Source organism: Entelurus aequoreus, linkage group LG24, assembly GCF_033978785.1.
Source record: "Entelurus aequoreus isolate RoL-2023_Sb linkage group LG24, RoL_Eaeq_v1.1, whole genome shotgun sequence".
Classification (NCBI taxonomy): Eukaryota; Metazoa; Chordata; class Actinopteri; order Syngnathiformes; family Syngnathidae; genus Entelurus; species Entelurus aequoreus.
In genome coordinates, this window is record NC_084754.1 from 34,945,264 (window position 1) to 34,965,828 (window position 20,565).

The window sequence follows — 20,565 nt, forward strand, 5'->3', positions numbered from 1 at the left end:
CCTGCTGCTGAGAGAAAATTGGTCTGGATGATCAAAAGTCAAACAAGAACCACCAAAAAGCAGGTCTGCAAAGAATTGGAAGCTGCTGGATCAGAAGTGTCAGTGTCCACAGTCAAGCGTGTTTTGCATACCATGCAAGAAGGAAGCCCTTGCTCCAGAAGCGATACTGTGAGTGACATACGAAGCTCTGCATCATGCAGACGAGGCACGAGCAGAGTGGGGGACAGTGGGCGGGGCTTTTTACGAAGCGGCGAGTGTCAGACAGAACAAAGTTTTGCAGAACAGAGCAAATTGGGTGGCCCAAATCTGATGCAAAAAGATCAGATTTTAAGCACTTAGGAGCATGCAGCCTCACGTGCACAGCAGGAGTGTATTCCTGCTGCATCTCGCCATTTGCCTTTGGACCCTCGGCAGCGTCCTCGGCATGTTTGTGTCGTCCGGGGTCATGCACAGCAGCCTGCCTGGAGTGGACGTCACACACAAACTGCACTGGACGCCGGGAGCGACAGCAGACATGGCCGCCAGCTGTCGCGCCGACCTGAGGGAGAAGCCGAGGTCGGTGCCGCCGCACAGGGACGAGCACGAGACGGGTAACGGGAGCGGGCGGAAACGCCGGCACCGCGAGTACGACGACGGCGAGTGCGAGAGCGGCGAAGACGGCGTCGACCTCCAGGAGCTGGAGGCCCCGCAGGTGAAGAGTGGCATCCTGCGGAGGAGCATCTTCACGCCAGAGGAGTGTAACCTCATCGAGGAGAGGATGGACCAGGTGGTGCCCAGGGCGGAGGCCGGACAATGCCGGGAGCGCGCCGTGGACCGGGCGCCCCTGCGCGGCGGGTGCTTCTTCAGGGGGGGGCTGCACGTACGGCGCCCAGCTGGAGAAGCGCGGGCCGCAAGGTAAAAAAGGAACACTCCAAACACAAGCACAGACGAAGCAGAAACAGACTTTGCTTTTTCAAACTGTTAATCATGCTAAAGTGATTTGGGATCCTGCAGTGAAACCCAAAGGTATTTTGGGAGGTCACTTAAACATCCCAAGCCTAGTTCCCAAGTGTGATGAAATCAGATTATTACTGTCCGAGTCTAATCTTGATTTTCTATGCATTAGTGAAACGTGGCTGCATGATAGCATTTTAACCAGCATAGTCAGTGTTCCGGGATATAAATGTTTTAGAAGGGACCGAACTGTGGGAAGGGGAGGAGGTGTACTGATATATGTCAAGGACTCACTTAATGCAAAGGAAATTCCCCTGACTGCTGATATATCTACTGAATGTTTATGTATTAATGTCACACTATCACAAAATATGCAGTTCAATGTATTGGTGGTATACAGCCCTCCATCTGCATGCGTTGGAACGCTATGCGAAGACTGAGATATACTGTTGAAGAATAACAATGAAGTACTTGTCTTCGGAGACTTTAACTTCAACTGGCTAGACAAACACTGCAGAAAAAAACTAAAAGACCTCACATCTAAACATGACTTTAGTCAGAAGATAGAAAGCCCCACACGTATCACTAAAAACACTAATTGATTTAATCTTCACAAACAAGCCTGACAGAATCGTAAAAAGGTACAAACTAGTCACCGGCTTGTCAGACCATAATCTGACATTAGCTGCAAGAAAACTCACAAAGACACGTCTGACAAGGTTTAAAAATCAAGATCAGAAAACTTTTAAACTTAAGATCCCTCGCCAATCAACAACTGCTTTAGAAAACGAATTAAAGGGTATTAATTGGAACGAGCTCCAACAACATGACCAAGTACACGCCTGTTGTAATCAGCTAATGTCTACTATCGGACGCATTATTGATACATTTATTAGAAAGCGAAAAAAATCCCACAGAAAATTTCAATTACCATGGATTAATGATGATATCCGGAAATTAATGAAAAAGAGAGATTATGCCTTAAAACTTTTATCAAAACTCGTAGTGACACTGATTTGAAAATATTTAAAGGCTTGCGTAATCAAGTAGTTCAACAGCTCAGAATGTCCCAATCAAACTACTACATCCACATGCTATTAGAGGCCAAAGGAAATGGCAAAATGATCTGGAAACTACTACATAGCCTATTAAACCCAGAGGGTAACACCACCCAAACCCAATACAAACTTAAAGTAGGAGACAAAATCATTACTGATTGTACACAAGTCTCAAATGAGTTCAATAAATTCTTTATAGAATCTGTCAAAAACCTTTCCTCGGGTTTCTCTTGTATGATTAATGATGACCAAACAACAGACATACCTGATGAACAAGACAGCTCATTTCAGCTCAAGGAGGTTAGTCAGACAACTGTCCTAAATGGCATACATGACCTAAACACCACATACTCAAAGGATATTTATAACCTAGACACAGCTTTTCTTCAAAAATATAGCGGCATCCTTATACAGCCTCTTACCCGTCTTATTAATATTTCCATTAAAACTGGGCAATTCCCAGATGGATGGAAAACTGCACAGGTAATACCACTTTTAAAATCAGGTGATGTTCCGTGAATGACATCTAACTATAGAACTATCAGCCTTCTTCCAGTTTTATCTAAAGTCCTGGAGAAGATTGTTTTGGAACAACTAATGCACCACCTTGAGACAAATCACTATTTGACTCCCCTGCAATTCGGATTCAGACGTAACCATTCTACAGAATCTGCCACTTGTTTTTTAACTGAAAGGATCAAACAATTCTCTTGACAAATGACAGGTGGTTGGTGCAGTATTTCTAGACTTAAAAAAAGCATTTGATACAGTCAATCATGACATTTTAATTTCAAAACTAACTAAATTCAATTTATCCAAACAGTCATTGTCCTGGTTTGAGTCATATCTAAAGGGCCGTGAACAATGTGTCACCATTAATAATGTGAGATCTTCCTTCCGCAAAATAGAAACAGGGATACCTCAGGGTAGTGTCTTTGGACCTATACTATTCAGTCTATACATCAATGACCTACCAGATGTATGCACAGATATAGATTTACAGATGTATGCGGCTGACACAGTGGTATATACATCAGGTAAGACCTGAACTCTAGTTGCTGAGAAGTTAAATGCTCAATTAGACAAAATAGCATCTTGGCTGGAGTCATCCTGTTTAACCCTAAACACTAAAAAGACTAACTCTGTCTGCTTCTCCATAAAAAAGCTACCTCAAACAAACCTGAATATAAAAATTAATGAGGAGCTCATTGAACAAGTACCTGAAGTCAAATATTTGGGCATAATCATAGACTATCAGCTGAATTTTAAAAGTCACATTAAGAAAATGTGTAAAACCCTGAAGGCAAACCTAGGCTGTTTTAAGATGATAAGACACTGCTTAACTCTTAGCTGTGCTTTTACTTTTATGAATGCAATGATTCTGTCACACATATCTTATGGCTTAACCACATGATCCCAGGCACACCAGTCATCAATCAAGACCATTGAGTGTCTTTATAACCGCACCTTGAAAGTTCTAGACAAGAAGAGTATACGATATCATCATTGCCAAATTTTAACCAAATACAATATTTTAAGTTTTACCAATTTTATTTTGTTACACACAGTCAAACTTTTTTTTAAATGCTTGGATAACTCTGCTCCCCAATTGCTCTGCAAGGCAATTACAAGACTGCAAAGTGGTAGCACATCTACCACCCGAGCAGTGTCAAAAGGCAACTGTTGTGTTCCATTCCGTAGAACATCTTTTGCCCAGACTGCCTTTTCAATAAAAGGACCACAACTATGGAACTCTTTACCGGACACTTTGAAAAGTAGACCTGCACTTGTCACTTTCAAAAAACAAACAAAAAAAACAAAAAATGATGGCTAGTTGAGCAACAATTGTGTTCCCATGTTTAGTTTTTACTCATTTTTACTAATTGGTTTTTATCTAGTCTGCACTTTGTCTGTGTTATTATTATTATTGGCTTTTATCTAGTTTGCACTTTGTCTGTATTATTACTATTATCATTATTATCAACTCATTCTATTTTTTATTTTCCTATTTTAATGATGTTGGATCTGTGTTGTTGTTGTTGGGGACAAGTGTTGTAAATGAGCTTAGGCTACAAACACTGTGATGCATGCATCGGATAACTGTTTCAGATGTCTATGTTTTTGTATCTGTCCCTATTTCAAATAAACCTCTATAATAATAATAATACCTTAAGGCTCGTCTAAAGTTTGCTGCTGATCACATGGACAAAGATAACACCTTCTGGAGGAAGTTCTGTGGTCAGATGAAACAAAAATGGAGCTGTTTGGCCACAATACCCAGCAATATGTTTGGAGGAGAAAAGGTGAGGCCTTTAATCCCAGGAACACCATTCCTACCGTCAAGCATGGTGGTGGTAGTATAATGCTCTGGGCCTGTTTGGCTGCCAATGGAACTGGTGCTTTACAGAGAGTAAATGGGACAATGAAAAAGGAGGATTACATCCAAATTCTTCAGGACAACCTAAAATCATCAGCCCGGAGGTTGGGTCTAGGGCGCAGTTGGGTGTTCCAACAGGACAATGACCACAAACACAGGGCCAATACCTATTACTAGTAGTCAAGGAGGCCGATAACCTGTTCATTTGTAATAACATTTACCTAAACGTGAATAGTATATGTCAGTAAACAGGTGGACAAGGCTTTAATTTTTTTTTTACTTAATTTTTTAAGAAATGTCAGACCAGTTGCACCATAATGTTTTACGCGGCGCTAATGTTGTGGTTAATTTATCACCAAAAACATCAAGGAATTTCAGTTTTATTACGTGTGTTTAAAGGCCTACTGAAATGATTTTTTTTTATTTAAACGGGGATAGCAGATCCATTCTATGTGTCATACTTGATCATTTCGCGATATTGCCATATTTTTGCTGAAAGGATTTAGTAGAGAACATCGACGATAAAGATCACAACTTTTGGTATCTGATAAAAAAAAGCCTTGGCCCTACCGGAAGTAGCGTGACGTAGTCAATTGAACAGCTCCTCACATTTTCCTATTGTTTACAATGCAGCTAGAGCGATTCGGACCGAGAAAGCGACGATTACCCCATTAATTTGAGCGAGGATGAAAGATTCGTGGATGAGGAACGTTAGAGTGAATGACTAGAATGCAGTGCAAGACATATCTTTTTTCGCTCTGACCGTAACTTAGGTACAAGCTGGCTCATTGGATTCCACACTCTCTCCTTTTTCTATTGTGGATCACGGATTTGTATTTTAAACCACCTGGGATACTATATCCTCTTGAAAATGAGAGTCCAGAACGCAAAATGGACATTCACAGTGACTTTTATCTCCACGACAATACATCGACGAAACACTTTAGCTACGGAGCTAACGTGATAGCATCGTGCTTAACTGCATATAGAAACAAAATAAATAAATCCCTGATCGGAAGGATAGACAGAAGATCAACAATACTATTAAACCAGGGACATGTAAATACTAGGGTTGCACATCTCTCTCTGATAAACGATTCGATATGCATCTAGATACACAGGTTATGATTCGATTAAAAAACGATATCCTTTTATTACAGACCGATTCCATTGGATTCGATTCCGAACGATACGATTCGATTTGACGGTTAATATTCAAGACTCCAAATCCCCAAGCATTGTGGCTTTGTGGCACTGGCAAAAAAAACAGAACAACAAAATCACATGTCAATGTATTTATTTTTAGACACGGACCAAAAAAAGTCTGGCTGAATTGTAGGATGGGAACTCCAGAGGTAAAAGTAGCACAGAATAGTAACAACAAAGTGCAATATTTCAGCCTGAGCATAGTTTTGAACACTAGAGGTAGGTAACAAAGATTCAATATTTCAACCTGAGCATATAGTGTTTTGAACACTAGAGCTAGGTAACGCTGGCATGCACGTGTTGGTCATATGATTTGGGGACGGTATCTTATACCTGGGCTCTAACGTATGAATCAAATCCTGAAATCCTTCCCACTCAACAATGTTGTAAGGACATAATCCCTTGGCAATAAAACGCGTAATTGACGCTGTGATTTCCTTAGCGCGTGCTGAATTGTGACCAAGTTGCCCGAATAAGTTAGGAATGGTGCTCCCTGGCTGTGTGCCACTGCTTGCTGCACACTCCTGCTCGTTGGCACGGGGTTTTAAAGGCCTACTGAAAGCCACTACTACCGACCACGCAGTCTGATAGTTTATATATCAATGATGAAATCTTAACATTATAACACATGCCAATACGGCCGGGTTAACTTATAAAGTGACATTTTAAATTTGCCGCTAAACTTCCGGTTCGAAACGCCTCTGAGGATGACGTATGCGCGTGACGTGGCCCGGCGAACACGGGTATGCCTTCCACATTGAAGCCAATACGAAAAAGCTCTGTTTTAATTTCATAATTCCACAGTATTCTGGACATCTGTGTTCGTGAATCTGTTTCAATCATGTTCATTGCATTATGAAGAAGGAAGCTGAGCAAGCAAAGAAGAAAGTTGTCGGTGCGAAATGGACGTATTTTTCGAACGTAGTCAGCCACAACAGTACACAGCCGGCGCTTCTTTGTTTACATTCCCGAAAGATGCAGTCAAGATGGAAGAACTCGGATAACAGAGACTCTAACCAGGAGGACTTTTGACATCGATACACAGACGCCTGTAGAGAACTGGGACAACACAGACTCTTACCAGGATTACTTTGATTTGGATGACAAAGACGCAGACGTGCTACTGTGAGTATGCAGCTTTGGCTTCTAAACATTTGATCGCTTGACCGTATGTGCGCAACTTTTTTTTGCGTATGTACGTAACTTTTTAAAAATATATAAGCTTTATGAACCTTGCGTTAGGTGAACGGTCTTTTGGGCTGAGTGATTGTGTGTGTTGATCAGGTGTTTGAATTGTATTGGCGTGTTCTATGGAGCTAGGAGCTAGCAGAGGAGCTAGGAGCTAGCATAACAAACACGCAGGTGTTTTTATGCAGGATTAATTTGTGGCATGTTAAATATAAGCCTGGTTGTGTTGTGGCTAATAGAGTATATATATGTCTTGTGTTTATTTACTGTTGTAGTCATTCCCAGCTGAATATCAGGTCACCCCCGGCTCTCACAGCATCTTCCCTATCTGAATAGCTTCAACTCCCCACTAGTCCTTCACTTGCACTTTACTCATCCACAAATCTTTCATCCTCGCTCAAATTAATGGGGAAATTGTCGCTTTCTCGGTCCGAATCTCTCTCACTTCATGCGGCCATCATTGTAAACAATAGGGAACTTTGCGTATATGTTCAACTGACTACGTCACGCTACTTCCGGTAGGGGCAAGCCTTTTTTTATCAGATACCAAAAGTTGCAATCTTTATCGTCGTTGTTCTATACTAAATCCTTTCAGCAAAAATATGGCAATATCGCGAAATGATCAAGTATGACACATAGAATAGATCTGCTATCCCCACTTAAATAAAAAAAATTCATTTCAGTAGGCCTTTAACTCACCGTACTCTTGGTCGTGTTTCCTCTTTGCATGCTGGTGGAGATTTGTAGTGCTGCCAGTGTACGTCAACGATGCGCGACACAATTTACAAATAGCATGGCTTCTGTCGAGCTTCCCTTCCGTCTTATAAAACCCAAAAACTTTCCACACTTTGGATTTCTGTCTCCCCGATGCGTTGAAAATCTTTCTCAGTCCATTATCACCTTCGGTCACACTGACGCTTTCGTTCTCCTCCACATTCATTTTCCGTGTTGTCTCTTGTTTATCACTCGTGCTAATACCAGCTAGGCGGCTACCGCGTTTGGCGAGTAGCTTCAGCTCTCGCGTTGTTTTAGAGACGCTGACGCATATTGTAATCTAGCCAACCCATGCAAAGTCTTGCGATAACCGATCCATGACTCTATAACCGATTCAGCTAGGAATTCATGGATTATTCGCATTGATTGAGGAGTCTGCTACCGATGCAATCTAATCGCTCACTTGTTGAATCGAGTACTCGGTTGCATCGGTTTATCGTTCACAACTAGGGTTGGGTATAGTTTGAATTCGAACGGTTCCGATTCCGATTCTTTGTTTCGATTCCGATTCCTGCCGATTCTCGATTCTGATTCTTTTAAGAGGCAGGGTCAAAAAAAAGTTTAGGATATTTTAAATGAGCTAGCTAACCTACAGTCTTTCTGAATGAAATAGTCTGACATTCTCCATCAATTTTAATTCTATTAACTTTTTATGAACTTTACTATAAATTCCTCACAGGGCTGTTTTCAACTAGAATATAAATATCAAATCTATGAACTTGAATATAAATATTATAAATTATGAATACTTTTTCCCAGGGGTACACTTTCCTCAAGAGAGCTTTATTTTTGAAAACCTCATGAAAACACATTTACACACACAAGTGTATGATGCTGCAGAAAACCTCATGAAAACACATTTACACACACAAGTGTATGATGCTGCAGGAAACCTCATGAAAACACATTTACACACACAAGTGTATGATGCTGCAGGAAACCTCATGAAAACACATTTACACACAAGTGTATGATGCTGCAGAAAACCTCATGAAAACACATTTACACACTTAAGTGTATGATGCTGCAGAAAACCTCATGAAAACACATTTACACATAAGTGTATGATGCTGCAGAAAACCTCATGAAAACACATTTACACATAAGTGTATGATGCTGCAGAAAACCTCATGAAAACACATTTCCACACACAAGTGTATGATGCTGCAGGAAACCTCATGAAAACACATTTCCACACACAAGTGTATGATGCTGCAGGTACTTCAAAATGTTAGCGTGCTCCCACTGATGGGCTAACCTGGTGCAGAAAAGCAAATAAACAATAAGAAACAACTTGCAAAAGCCAGTCCAGATTAACAGCAGGTACAGTATAAAATCAGAGACAGTTGTTGTTTAGGAAAATGAGCATATCCGCCTTCTCAGGCAGGATGCGTGAGCATTCTGGACAGATAGTGTCTCCTGCTGTGGAAAATACACGTTCGCTGGGTGTGGAAGAAGCTTGAACGCATAAATAGGAGAAAGCGAGATCTGACAGCAAAGGATAAGTCTTTTGTTGGTTCCACTGGACCACCACCATGCAGCAGGGTCGTCAGACATAAGTATCGGTGGAACGTCCTGGTACATCTGCAGCTCTCTCTCCACTCCTTTCTTGATGGACATGGAGCTCTGTTATTCCGCGGTTATTATTATTTTTTTTTGTAAAGTAAAGCCACACTTTCGACCGCCGACGCCCGCTATCCATGCTTGAGCTTGACTGACTCGCTCGGCTATGCTAACACTTCCGGCGGTGGGCGCTTCTTTGTTGGTATTCAGCGGCTTCTTCTTCCGGTTCGGCGGACATATTTTTTTCCGGTCGGCTGACGAAGTATCGAAAATAGGAACCGAAATTTTAACTTTTGAACGATTCCTGGAGAATCGGAAAGTTAGTCCCGGTTCCAATCGATACTCGATACTCGATACCCAACCCTATTCACAACCCTAGTAAATACACGGTTAATGCTTTCCAGCCTGGCGAAGGTTAACAATGCTGTTGCTAACGACGCCATTGAAGCTAACTTAGCAACCGTACCTCACAGAGCTATGCTAAAAACATTAGCTATCCACCTACGCCAGCCAGCCCTCATCTGCTCATCAACACCCGTGCTCACCTGCCATCCAGCGATCGACGGTGCGACGAAGGACTTCACCCGATCACAGATGCGGTCGGCTAGACGGTGGATGTTAAGGTGAGTTCGCCGGCTAACGCGTCTGCTATCCATCTCTGTCTTCCTGGTTGTGTTGCTGTAGTCCGCCGCTAATACACCGATCCCACTTACAACTTTCTTCTTTGCAGTCTCCATTGTGCATTAAACAAATTGCAAAAGATTCACCAAAACAGATGTCCAGAATACTGTGGAATTATGAGATGAAAACAGAGCTATTTTGTATTGGATTCAATGGGGTACCGATACTTCTGTTTCACTGGCTACGTCACGCGCATACGTCATCATCTAAAGGCGTTTTCAACCAGAAGTTTAGCGGGAAATTTGAAATGTCACTTTATAAGTTAACCCGGCCGTATTGGCATGTGTTGCAATGTTAAGATTTCATCATTGATGTATAAACTATCAGACTGCGTGGTCGCTAGTAGTGGCTTTCAGTAGGCCTTTAAGATGATGGTATATACTATATACCATCAACCCGTCGGGAGGGGGGACTGTTCATCTCAAAGAAACAAGCCCGGGGCTCACACTAAATTCAGCATTATGATGAGTTGTATTTTTCATGCATTTATGTTTGCTGTATTTATCTGCCACTCGTGGAAGGCCAGTCTGTGAAAATGTTGCCTAAATTTAACCGGTCACTGGTGCAAAAAAGTTCGAAGACCACTGATATAAATCACAAGGAAATGTGTCAAATATAGATTGAAATCATCATAGGTCCCCTTTAAAGATTGAGGCATTACAAGAAAAGCAAGTGGTTACAATATGTTACATGACATGTGATGATGACAAATTGACTGTGCAGTACCAGTGAAGCGTGGAGTGGATGAGGAAGGTGACAATGGTGATGTGTACAGTGCTGCACAGCAAAGCAGACAATTTCCGCATTTTTGAGGGTTTAACAAGTCTAGGAGAAGATCAATGAAGCGAAAAAGTGATTTTTCCCACGATATTGATTGATTTAAGAACATCTGCATTTACGGGGCTGCAGTAGTTAAAACTGCGATGAAGGAAGGAACACTGTATTTATGGTAATATAAAAGACACAACAAACTGGTCATACATTAACCCATGGGCTACTGTATCCTACCTGGGGCTCATATCGGATGAGAACATCATACTCCATGGAGTGAGGAATGTTGTCAATAGTGAATTCCAGGAAGGCTCCCTCTGGGACGTTGACCAGGCCAATACCTGTCCAGGTGGGACTGTGGTCCCGAGGGTGGGGCCTTGAAACCACCATCACCCCCTGAAGAGATCAAGCAGCAAAACCACCAGTAAGTGAAAAAATCTCCTGCAGTCTACAATTTAGAAGAAAAGATTGATGATTGGAGATCGAAGATGAAAAGCGGCAGAACCACAAAACTGTAAAATAGCAAGTGAGTGCAGAAATGCATGAGACAGAAAAAATAATAAAAATTCATCACTTTTTAAAGTAAGGACAAACGTCTTGAAATAAAAATGTGTTATTTCAAGCAGCAACCATGTCTTTCTCCTCCTGCCACAACATTGGATTTGAAAGTGGCTGAGGAATTGTGCTTCATGCCACACAAATACAGTGCAGCACAGCCTTTTGGGTAGTGGGAGGAATGGCTAAAGAGAGCGTCAAGCAGAAGCCAGAGCTTCAAAACCCCTTTTATGTCCATAAAGTCTGCTGTTTGGGAACATGTGGACTTCCAAACATTAACAGAAAAAGGCAAATGGATCAAATGAAAGCAGTGTCTATTGTCCAGGAGAGTTGGGGAACGGGATTAGAAGGAAGTTTCATTCATTAAAAATAAAATTAGAATTTACGGGGATGATTAGCACATTCTAAAAATACATAAAATTTACTGGATGCATTAATTTTTTTAGATGTCACACTAAATCCTGATGCTCAGTGGCCTTTTTTTTAGAGTGTCCGCCCTGAGATGGGTAGGTTGTGAGTTTAAATCCCGGCCGAGTCATACCAAAGACTATAAAAATGGGACCCATTACCTCCCTGCTTGGCACTCCGTATCAAGGAATTGGGGGTTAAAATCACCAAAATGATTCCCAAGCACGGCCACCGCTTCTGCTCACTGCTCCCCTCACCTCTCAGGGGGTGGAACAAAGGGACGGGTCAAAATGCAGAGGGTAATTTCACCACACCCAGTGTGTGTGTGACTATCAGTGGTACTTTAAATTTAAATTCAATTTTCTTTGTGCGGCAATTGCACAAGGCTTAAAGGTTGATGTTTTGTTCAGTTTTGGTTTAAAAAGTACACATTTTAAAACTTGTTCAGTAGAAAAATAAGAGTTTAAAAGCAGAAATGTGACTTACGGGTCCGAGCTTGGCATCCTCTGCCTCGTAGGTGTAGTGGTCTAGAGCAATAAAGTAGAATCCTGACTCCACTTGATCACAACGACGGCCAAACATGTGATCTCTGCAGACGCACTGACCACTCTGATCATTGCACCTGCACAACACACAGAACAAAAAGTCAAATGTGTGAAATAGGTTTTATTCAAAGCAGTTGTGAATCATCACATATGTGTTTGACCACTGACTGACATCATCAGATGTCGCTGTGAAGTCCAACTATAAGTACAGTAGTTGCTCGACTTGCATCCAGAGGTTAGTGATGATTAGTTGTTAGCAATTAAGCATTCGGTTGTTAGATGTTGTGTATGAACTCACTGGTTATTAATTGCTCCTCCCAGGTCACAGTCACATGGTCTGCAACCATCCACGTCATTACTAAGACCCCAGTGTTCAGACTGAACATACCACACACACACAAGCAACACATTTTATTAGGGCATCCTTACATGTTTCGTCATGAAAAAAACATGAAATCATCGAGGCTCGTCACACGCTATCAAACTCAACACTTAATGCACTCCCATCATTACCAATGCGTTAGACTGTCCTGTCGCATTTTGGGTAGTTTCAGTTAGGAGCATTCAGAACTCCCGGTACAACTTTTTTACTTCCGATATGATACCGATATTGTTCTGATAAGGTATCAGTATTAATCATATATAATGTTATTATTCTGCACGGTGGAATGTTAGAAAATGTTTGATTAAGTGAAATGACTAAGAGAACAATGGTATGTATGAAAAACACTAATCTATTAACCATCTGGAATGGACTTGTGCTGTCTTTTGTGGCGAAAAACTAGTGGTTGCAATAAATAATTAAGTTAAGTTCATGATGCAGTAAGTTGAATGATGCGGACATGTTTGTTACTGGATATTTTCCAAGACGCTTTGGCTTTGGAGACTTTGTATGTGTAAGTAATATGCAATGATAATTATTTGATTTGTCTGTATTGACCACTGTGCTGTTTCAGACTGCAATATTGTTGAATTAAGGACACTTATTGCATATGTCTAGCTTGCATGCTATTGTGAGCTTAGCTGTTGTGTATCTGCTATCTCTCAGTAGCCTATAACCTATCATGTTTATCTTTTGTAAATTACCTGACTTAAATACAAGAAAAAAAACAACTAATGTGCTTATTGGAGGACATTTACTGTAGATGTTACAAAACCCAAAACCATTGAAGTTGGCATGTTGTGTAAATCGTAAATAAAAAATTAATCCATCCATCCAGTTTCTACCGCGTGTCCCTTTTGGGGTCGCGGGGGGTGCTGGAGCATATCTCAGCAATGATTTGCAAATTATTTTGAACTTATATTCAATTAATACACTGCAAAGACAATATATTTAATGTTTGAACTAAGAAACTTCTTTTTTTTGCAAATAATCATTAACTTAGAATTTAATTGCAGCAACACATTGCAAAAAAGTTTTACCAATGTGTTACATAACCTTTCCTGTGAATGAGTGAGCATTTAATGGACGCTGCTTTTATACCCAATCACTGCACCCACCTGTTCCCAATTAGCCTGTTCACCTGTGGGATGTTCCAAATAAGTATTTGATGAGCATTCCTCAACTTTCTCAGTCTTTTTTGCCACTCATGCCAGCTTTTTTGAAACATATTGCAAGCATCCAATTCCAAATGAGCTACTATTTGCAAAAAATAACCAAGTTTACCAGTTCAAACGTCAAGTATCTTGTCTTTGCAGTGTATTCAATTGAATATAGGTTGAAAATTATTCGCAAATCATTGTATTCTGTTTTATTGACGATTTACACAACCTGCCAACTTCACCTGTTTTGGCTGTCCAACGTTGCACAAGTAAACACATTGTGGGACTGCTTGCATCAAACCGCTAATATCGGATTATTTTACAAGCAGGTATATTATCTTATATAAGATACTTGTTTTTTCTGCTGATATCAGACAGATATCCGATATTAATATGGGATTGGACAGCTGTAGTTTTAGTGCTATTTGTACACATCTAACTCACCACACACTGTTCACAGTCTTGTCCAGTCACCAGTCGTTTACAGAAACAGTTTCCTGTCTCACTGTCGCAAGGGTTTCCTCCAGGAACGGTTCCAAGAAGGCTGCAAGTGCAGGCTGAAACACCATGACAATGTGTTGGTACAATTTCTTGAAGTTTAAGTCATTCACAAATTTCATTTATTTCAATCACGGGTCAAGGTAAAGCTAATGGCTATCCAAGCTGGCTTCAACCCTAGACTGGTCTCAATCAAGTAGGGATACACTGACCAGTTTGACTATTAACCATGACTAAAAACGCCACAGTTATTTACAGTATTTGCAAAGGCTGTTTCTCTATAATTGTACATTATGCTGGTACGTTATTTTTGGCTCAACCTGCACAGAATGAAAACAAATTTATATTAGCGGTGCACTCACTTATGCGCACCTATCAAGGCATACGCTAGTATGCTATATTAGGCAGGTTTATTGTATTTATTTGATCTCTTTACATTAGCATAAAATGGCAGCAGAACAAAATAGCGTACTTGAAAATTTCAGACACTTAAAAAATGACCAGGGAGTCATTGAAGACGATGGCTCACCCATTCGCAAAACCTGCCAAAAGAAAATTGCGAATAAAGGGTCAAATGTGTCCAATATGGTGCATCTTTACACACCCAAGTAAAGGTAAGACATAATAACTGAGTTCAATTATGTTAGTGGCAAGGTGTCACTTACAATCAGTAGTTTGGCGTTGTGTCAGTTGAGTGTGAACAAACAGCAACAGGTACTTCATTCAGTGACCATTTAACGTTAGAGAGCGCTTCTTACTTCTCTTGAATAAACTATAGATATAGTACATTCATTTACACTAATATAACATCAGGAGCTTGCACAATGTCAGCACTAAACCATGGGATCTATCTACGTTCATTCAAGTTTTTATTACTCAGCATAAAATAGATGATTAAAAATGAATGAATGAATGACAGTGGAGGAGCACAAAAGGAAGGGGTCAGTTGCAGAGAAAGAAGCTCCTCCTACTGAGTCCTCAGTGGGATGGCTACTTTCAGTATGATTTGCGTATTTATAAGCGGGCGTGGCCGGGGTGTGCCAAGCCACGGACACGTCTGCGGTCGATTCCAAGTAGATTGCGATGTAACAAAGAAATATGCTTGGATTTGTGCATGCAAACACTTTCATACATCTGAATTACTCATTGTCTGGATTTGATCGTACGTCCATTTTTAATAGGAAAGCTCCGCAACTCTCTGTACATTAGGCCTCTGAAGAGCAGGGTTCAAGGGTCAAAATGCGTGCCAACTTCTACACTGCAAAAACTGAAATCTAAGTAAGATTAAATATCTCAAATAAGGGTGATATTTGCATATTTTCTGTCTGATAAGATCATTATTTTCACTAAGCAGATTGTATGTTAGTGTTTTACTTGTTTTAAGTGTTTTGGTCCTAAATGATCTCAGTAAGATATTACAGCTTGTTGCTGAGATTTGATGAGCTATATTGAGTAAAACATGCTTGGAACTAGAATATCAAGTGTTGTGTCATCAACTCTCACAAGTATAAAACTACTTTTTCAAAGTAATCATTTCTTATTTCAAGCATGAACAAAAAAATCATGACTTTGACACAATTGTGTCTCATAATTAAAACAGATGGCAGCCAAATGGACTTTGCTGTTTTATTTTCAATGAAACAATAGAAAATACGTCCTCATATAGTAGTACAGTTGGCACAGTACAGTAAACGGACAGTTAATGTTTAAGCATTTAACATGTGACATATATATATATATATATATATATATATATATATATATATATATATATATATATATATATATATATATATATATATATATATATATACACTACCGTTCAAAAGTTTGGGGTCACCCAAACAATTTAGTGGAATAGCCTTCATTTCTAAGAACAAGAATAGACTGTCGAGTTTCAGATGAAAGTTCTCTTTTTCTGGCCATTTTGAGCGTTTAATTGAGCCCACAAATGTGATGCTCCAGAAACTCAATCTGCTCAAAGGAAGGTCAGTTTTGTAGCTTCTGTAACGAGCTAAAGTGTTTTCAGATGTGTGAACATGATTGCACAAGGGTTTTCTAATCATCAATTAGCCTTCTGAGCCAATGAGCAAACACATTGTACCATTAGAACACTGGAGTGATAGTTGCTGGAAATGGGCCTCTATACACCTATGTAGATATTGCACCAAAAAGCAGACATTTGCAGCTAGAATAGTCATTTAGCACATTAGCAATGTATAGAGTGTATTTCTTTAAAGTTAAGACTAGTTTAAAGTTATCTTCATTGAAAAGTACAGTGCTTTTCCTTCAAAAATAAGGACATTTACATGTGACCCCAAACTTTTGAACGGTAGTGTATACACATATATATATATATTCCTTGCGCACTAATTGACTGAAAAAGCATGCACTTGGCGTGATGATGTCATGAGCCTGAGCGGCTAGGAGACCCCGAGAGTAACAAGCGCTTGCCTTGTTGCCTTTCCATTAAGAAAAATTAACTAGTTTTTAGCATAAGTTTGCTGGTTTTAAAAAAATGTAATGCCGAGCGCATATCATTATGTCAAGATAATGGCACTAGCATTTACTTCATTTAAGAATATTTTTCAACATATTGAGAAAAAAGGTCTCTTTTTTTTCCAGCAAGAAAAGTGCACTTGTTATTAGTGAGAATATACTTATTTGAAGGTATTTTGGGGTTCATTGAGGTTAGCTAATTTGACTTGTTTTGGAAAGTCTTGACAAGCCAAATGTTTTTGTTGTATTGGCAGATCATTTTCCTTAGTTCAAGTAAAAAACCCATACTTTTTGTATTTTTTTTTTCTTCTTGTTTTTGAACACTGACTTGTTGCAGTGTAAAAATGCGTACAGATCTGATATAAAGATGAAAAATAGGGTGTTTGTGTGTGGATGCCTATGATCCATCCATGTTGCGGATGATGTCATACCCCTGCAGCCTTCAGAGTCATCACTGAGTCCGTGATAGGCCGCTTTGCAGCGATGGCAGCGTTCACCCTCCACATTGGCTTTGCAGCGGCATTGACCAGCAATGAGTCCAACTCTAATGTCTGTCCTCCCGTCACACATTCCTCCATTCAGGGAACCAAGGGTGTCACAACTGCAAGCTGAAGAGACACACAACATTTAGTTTATCAGTGCAGATTTCCTTCAACCTATAAAGACCACATAAATACTTGATCATGGATTCTACAGTTTAATCAGCGTTTTATTACGATTTTGATAGATTATGAATGAAATGCAAAATCTGAATGACACTGAATAGTGCTTGTATTGTTGTGTTTTGTGTCTTCATGTGTTTCCTGTTGCTTTGCAGACAGTGCTGTCTCTAGCGAGGACGCTTCTTCAAACAATGAAATGTATTGTATTCTGTCATTTTTTTCTACCTTTTTTGCTATTGGGGTCAAAAGTTCATGGGTTGACTAAGAAGGAGTTTTGCTACACAATGAAACTTGCCATGAGTCAAATTCAACATTTACTGATGGTGACTGTGTGTTTTCCTTCCAGAAAAATACACATTGGATAAAGACTTTAGGACTTTCTGCAAATCAGCCGTTTGGAATTTGAGCCTTTAGTGACATATTTTGCCTTAGTTCCATCAGTAAATATCTCCATTAATGGTAGGGTTTACCCAAAAAGCTTTGCGTGGCTCTGCAATTTTATTTCAGTTGTAATCCAAAGTTTTTTTTAATTTTTCTCTATCCTCTTGTTGTAGGGCAGACTGTCTGTGCATGCAAATCCTTGCTAAAATATTTTGCTGTTGCCATTGCTAATGCAAAGTAGCGTAGAGTTCTAACATATCTGTCAGTACACGCCATATTGAAGCACTAAAAACTACAACATGGCTGACAGGGTGGAGATGGGGGCTTGGCCTGGAGGAGGGCTTGGGCACATAAATAAGACTGACCACCAAACGGCGCATCCTGAAGAGACAGTCAGAAAGCCACTTGAAGATGGACTGTAAAATAAAATCAATGCAAAATGTTGACCAAAGCACTACTATTACACTTTATGTGGACCACATGGAAGTGTCTTAAATGTGGAACAAAATCCTAATATGACCCCCTTTAAGGGATGATGCATCTAGCTAAGGCCAGATTTGACAGGGCCAAATTGAAGGGTTGTTCCAAGCAAAGTGCGCATCTTGGATAAAGGCGTGGAGTGAAAGACCTAAGTCAAGGGGGATAAAGCTGCGCAGTTGCACACCTTTTCTCACTTGCACCTGGGAGAATAGGCTCCATAATGAGGTCACCAAACTGTATTGTTCCCATTTTAGGATATTTTAAAATGTTCATGGTTTCTTTCTTGTTGGTGAGAATTTTCATAGTTCATAATTCATTTTTTTTTAAACCTTTTTACACTTATTTGACCAACCTAGAGTGTTTGGTTTTTGTGTCAAATAAAACTTAATAAAATGTTTGTTAATTAAATGCAAAAATCGTCACATTTTTTGTTGCAATACATCTTTGGACAATTTGGACCATACTTGCCAACCCTCCCGTTTTTAGCGGGAGAATCCCGGTATTCAGCGCCTCTCCCGGCAGAGATTTTCTCCCGACAAACTCCCGGTATTCAGCCGGAGCTGGAGGCCACGCCCCCTCCAGCTCAATGCGGACCTGAGACTGAGTGGGGACAGCCTGTTCTCACGTCCGCTTTCCCACAATATAAACAGCTTGCCTGCCCAATGACGTCATAAAATTTAGGGCTTTTAGAGAGTAGAGTGCACAACTGCGCACACAACAAGGAGATGAAGCAGAAGAACGAGGAAATTACAGACATGGCGACGCCGTCGAAGAGCAAGATGAAGAAATTAAGATTAAGATTAAAGTACCAATGATTGTCACACACACACTAGATGTGGTGAAATACGCTTGCAAGTTCCAAAACGAATGGAAACAAGAATTTCAGTTCATCCAGGACAGTTCGAAGGGGAAGGTGTATGTTGCCTGTAAATATGTAGAACAGACTTCTCCATTGAACACGGTGGCCGAAATGATATACTCATCATGAACGGAGAAGTTAAACAGGACAATATTGCCATCTAATGGATAGCCACCGGAACACTGAAATTCAAGTATTTCTTTTATTTAAAAGTAAATTAAATAAATATATATATATATATACATATATATATATATATATAGCTAGAATTCACTGAAAGTCAAATATTTCATACATATGTATATATTTCATACATATATACATATATATATATATATATATATATATATATATATATATATATATATATATATATATATATATATATATATATATATATATATATATAAATGAAATATATATGAAATACTCGAGTTGGTGAATTCTAGCTGTAAATAACCACGCCCCCCGCCCCCAACCCCCCCCCACCCCCCCACCCCCGACCAAGCCTCCCCCCACCCCCTACCCCCCACCTCCCGATATTGGAGGTCTCAAGGTTGGCAAGTATGATTTTGACCAGTATTTTATGTCGAAGCATAATCATTTTGTAAATGTAATAAGTGCTTTAAGTGCATTTTGCTTGTGAAGGTACTTTTTTGGAACATTTATATTATTAGCACAGTCAGACCAGATGTGGCGCACTGCGCTATTATTGTGAAGGGGGGAAGTGTGCTGTGTTGTTGTTCTCAGATTGACGAGTAAAGAGGGGACTGTTAGAAAATAGGAGAGCGCCTCTCAAGTTACGACCACTGTACATTATTATTGTTACATCGATGATGTTGTTCACAACAACACGAACAGATGAGATGTGTTGTGGGGGTATTATTCGGTAAAATCAATTAGTAAACTTCAATAATCGATAATCGATTTATTTTTGTAAAAATGAAGTGTTGCAGATAGTTGTAAAATGTGGCTGACTGCAGCGAGTCACCTCACAGAGAGATCCCACCAGCTCCTTTAATATAAGGTTTTTTTTGTTTTAGTTTTGCACACATTTCCATTAATTTAATAAATGTAGGAATTAATTTAACTGTTTCTTACTACAAATGCACTGGGTTTTTTTTAAGTTGCAGGGGATAAATGCTTATTTAGTGAAATGGAAAGAAACTGCATCATCCATCCATCCATTTTCTACCGCTTATTCCCTTCGGGGTCGCGGGGGGCGCTGGAGCCTATCTCAGCTACAATCGGGCGGGAGGCGGGGTACACCCTGGACAAGTCGCCACCTCATCGCAGGGCCAACACAGATAGACAGACAACATTCACACTCACATTCACACACTAGGGCCAACTTAGTGTTGCCAATCAACCTATCCCCAGGTGCATGTCTGTGGAGGTGGGAGGGGCCTATCCCCAGGTGCATGTCTGTGGAGGTGGGAGGGGCCTATCCCCAGGTGCATGTCTGTGGAGGTGGGAGGGGCCTATCCCCAGGTGCATGTCTTTGGAGGTGGGAGGGGCCTATCCCCAGGTGCATGTCTTTGGAGGTGGGAGGGGCCTATCCCCAGGTGCATGTCTTTGGAGGTGG

General features: G+C 40.3%; 1 protein-coding gene across 1 annotated transcript in view; it reads right to left on the reverse strand.

The window, feature by feature from the left end:
• Window positions 1-20,565, reverse strand: part of LOC133641808 (laminin subunit beta-1-like) — a 111,797-nt gene that overhangs the window by 46,388 nt on the left and 44,844 nt on the right. Inside the window, 5 exon segments of the mRNA XM_062035841.1 lie at window positions 10,789-10,947; window positions 12,001-12,136; window positions 12,358-12,437; window positions 14,046-14,158; window positions 17,030-17,206. Of these exon segments, the coding sequence (XP_061891825.1) occupies window positions 10,789-10,947; window positions 12,001-12,136; window positions 12,358-12,437; window positions 14,046-14,158; window positions 17,030-17,206 (665 nt within the window).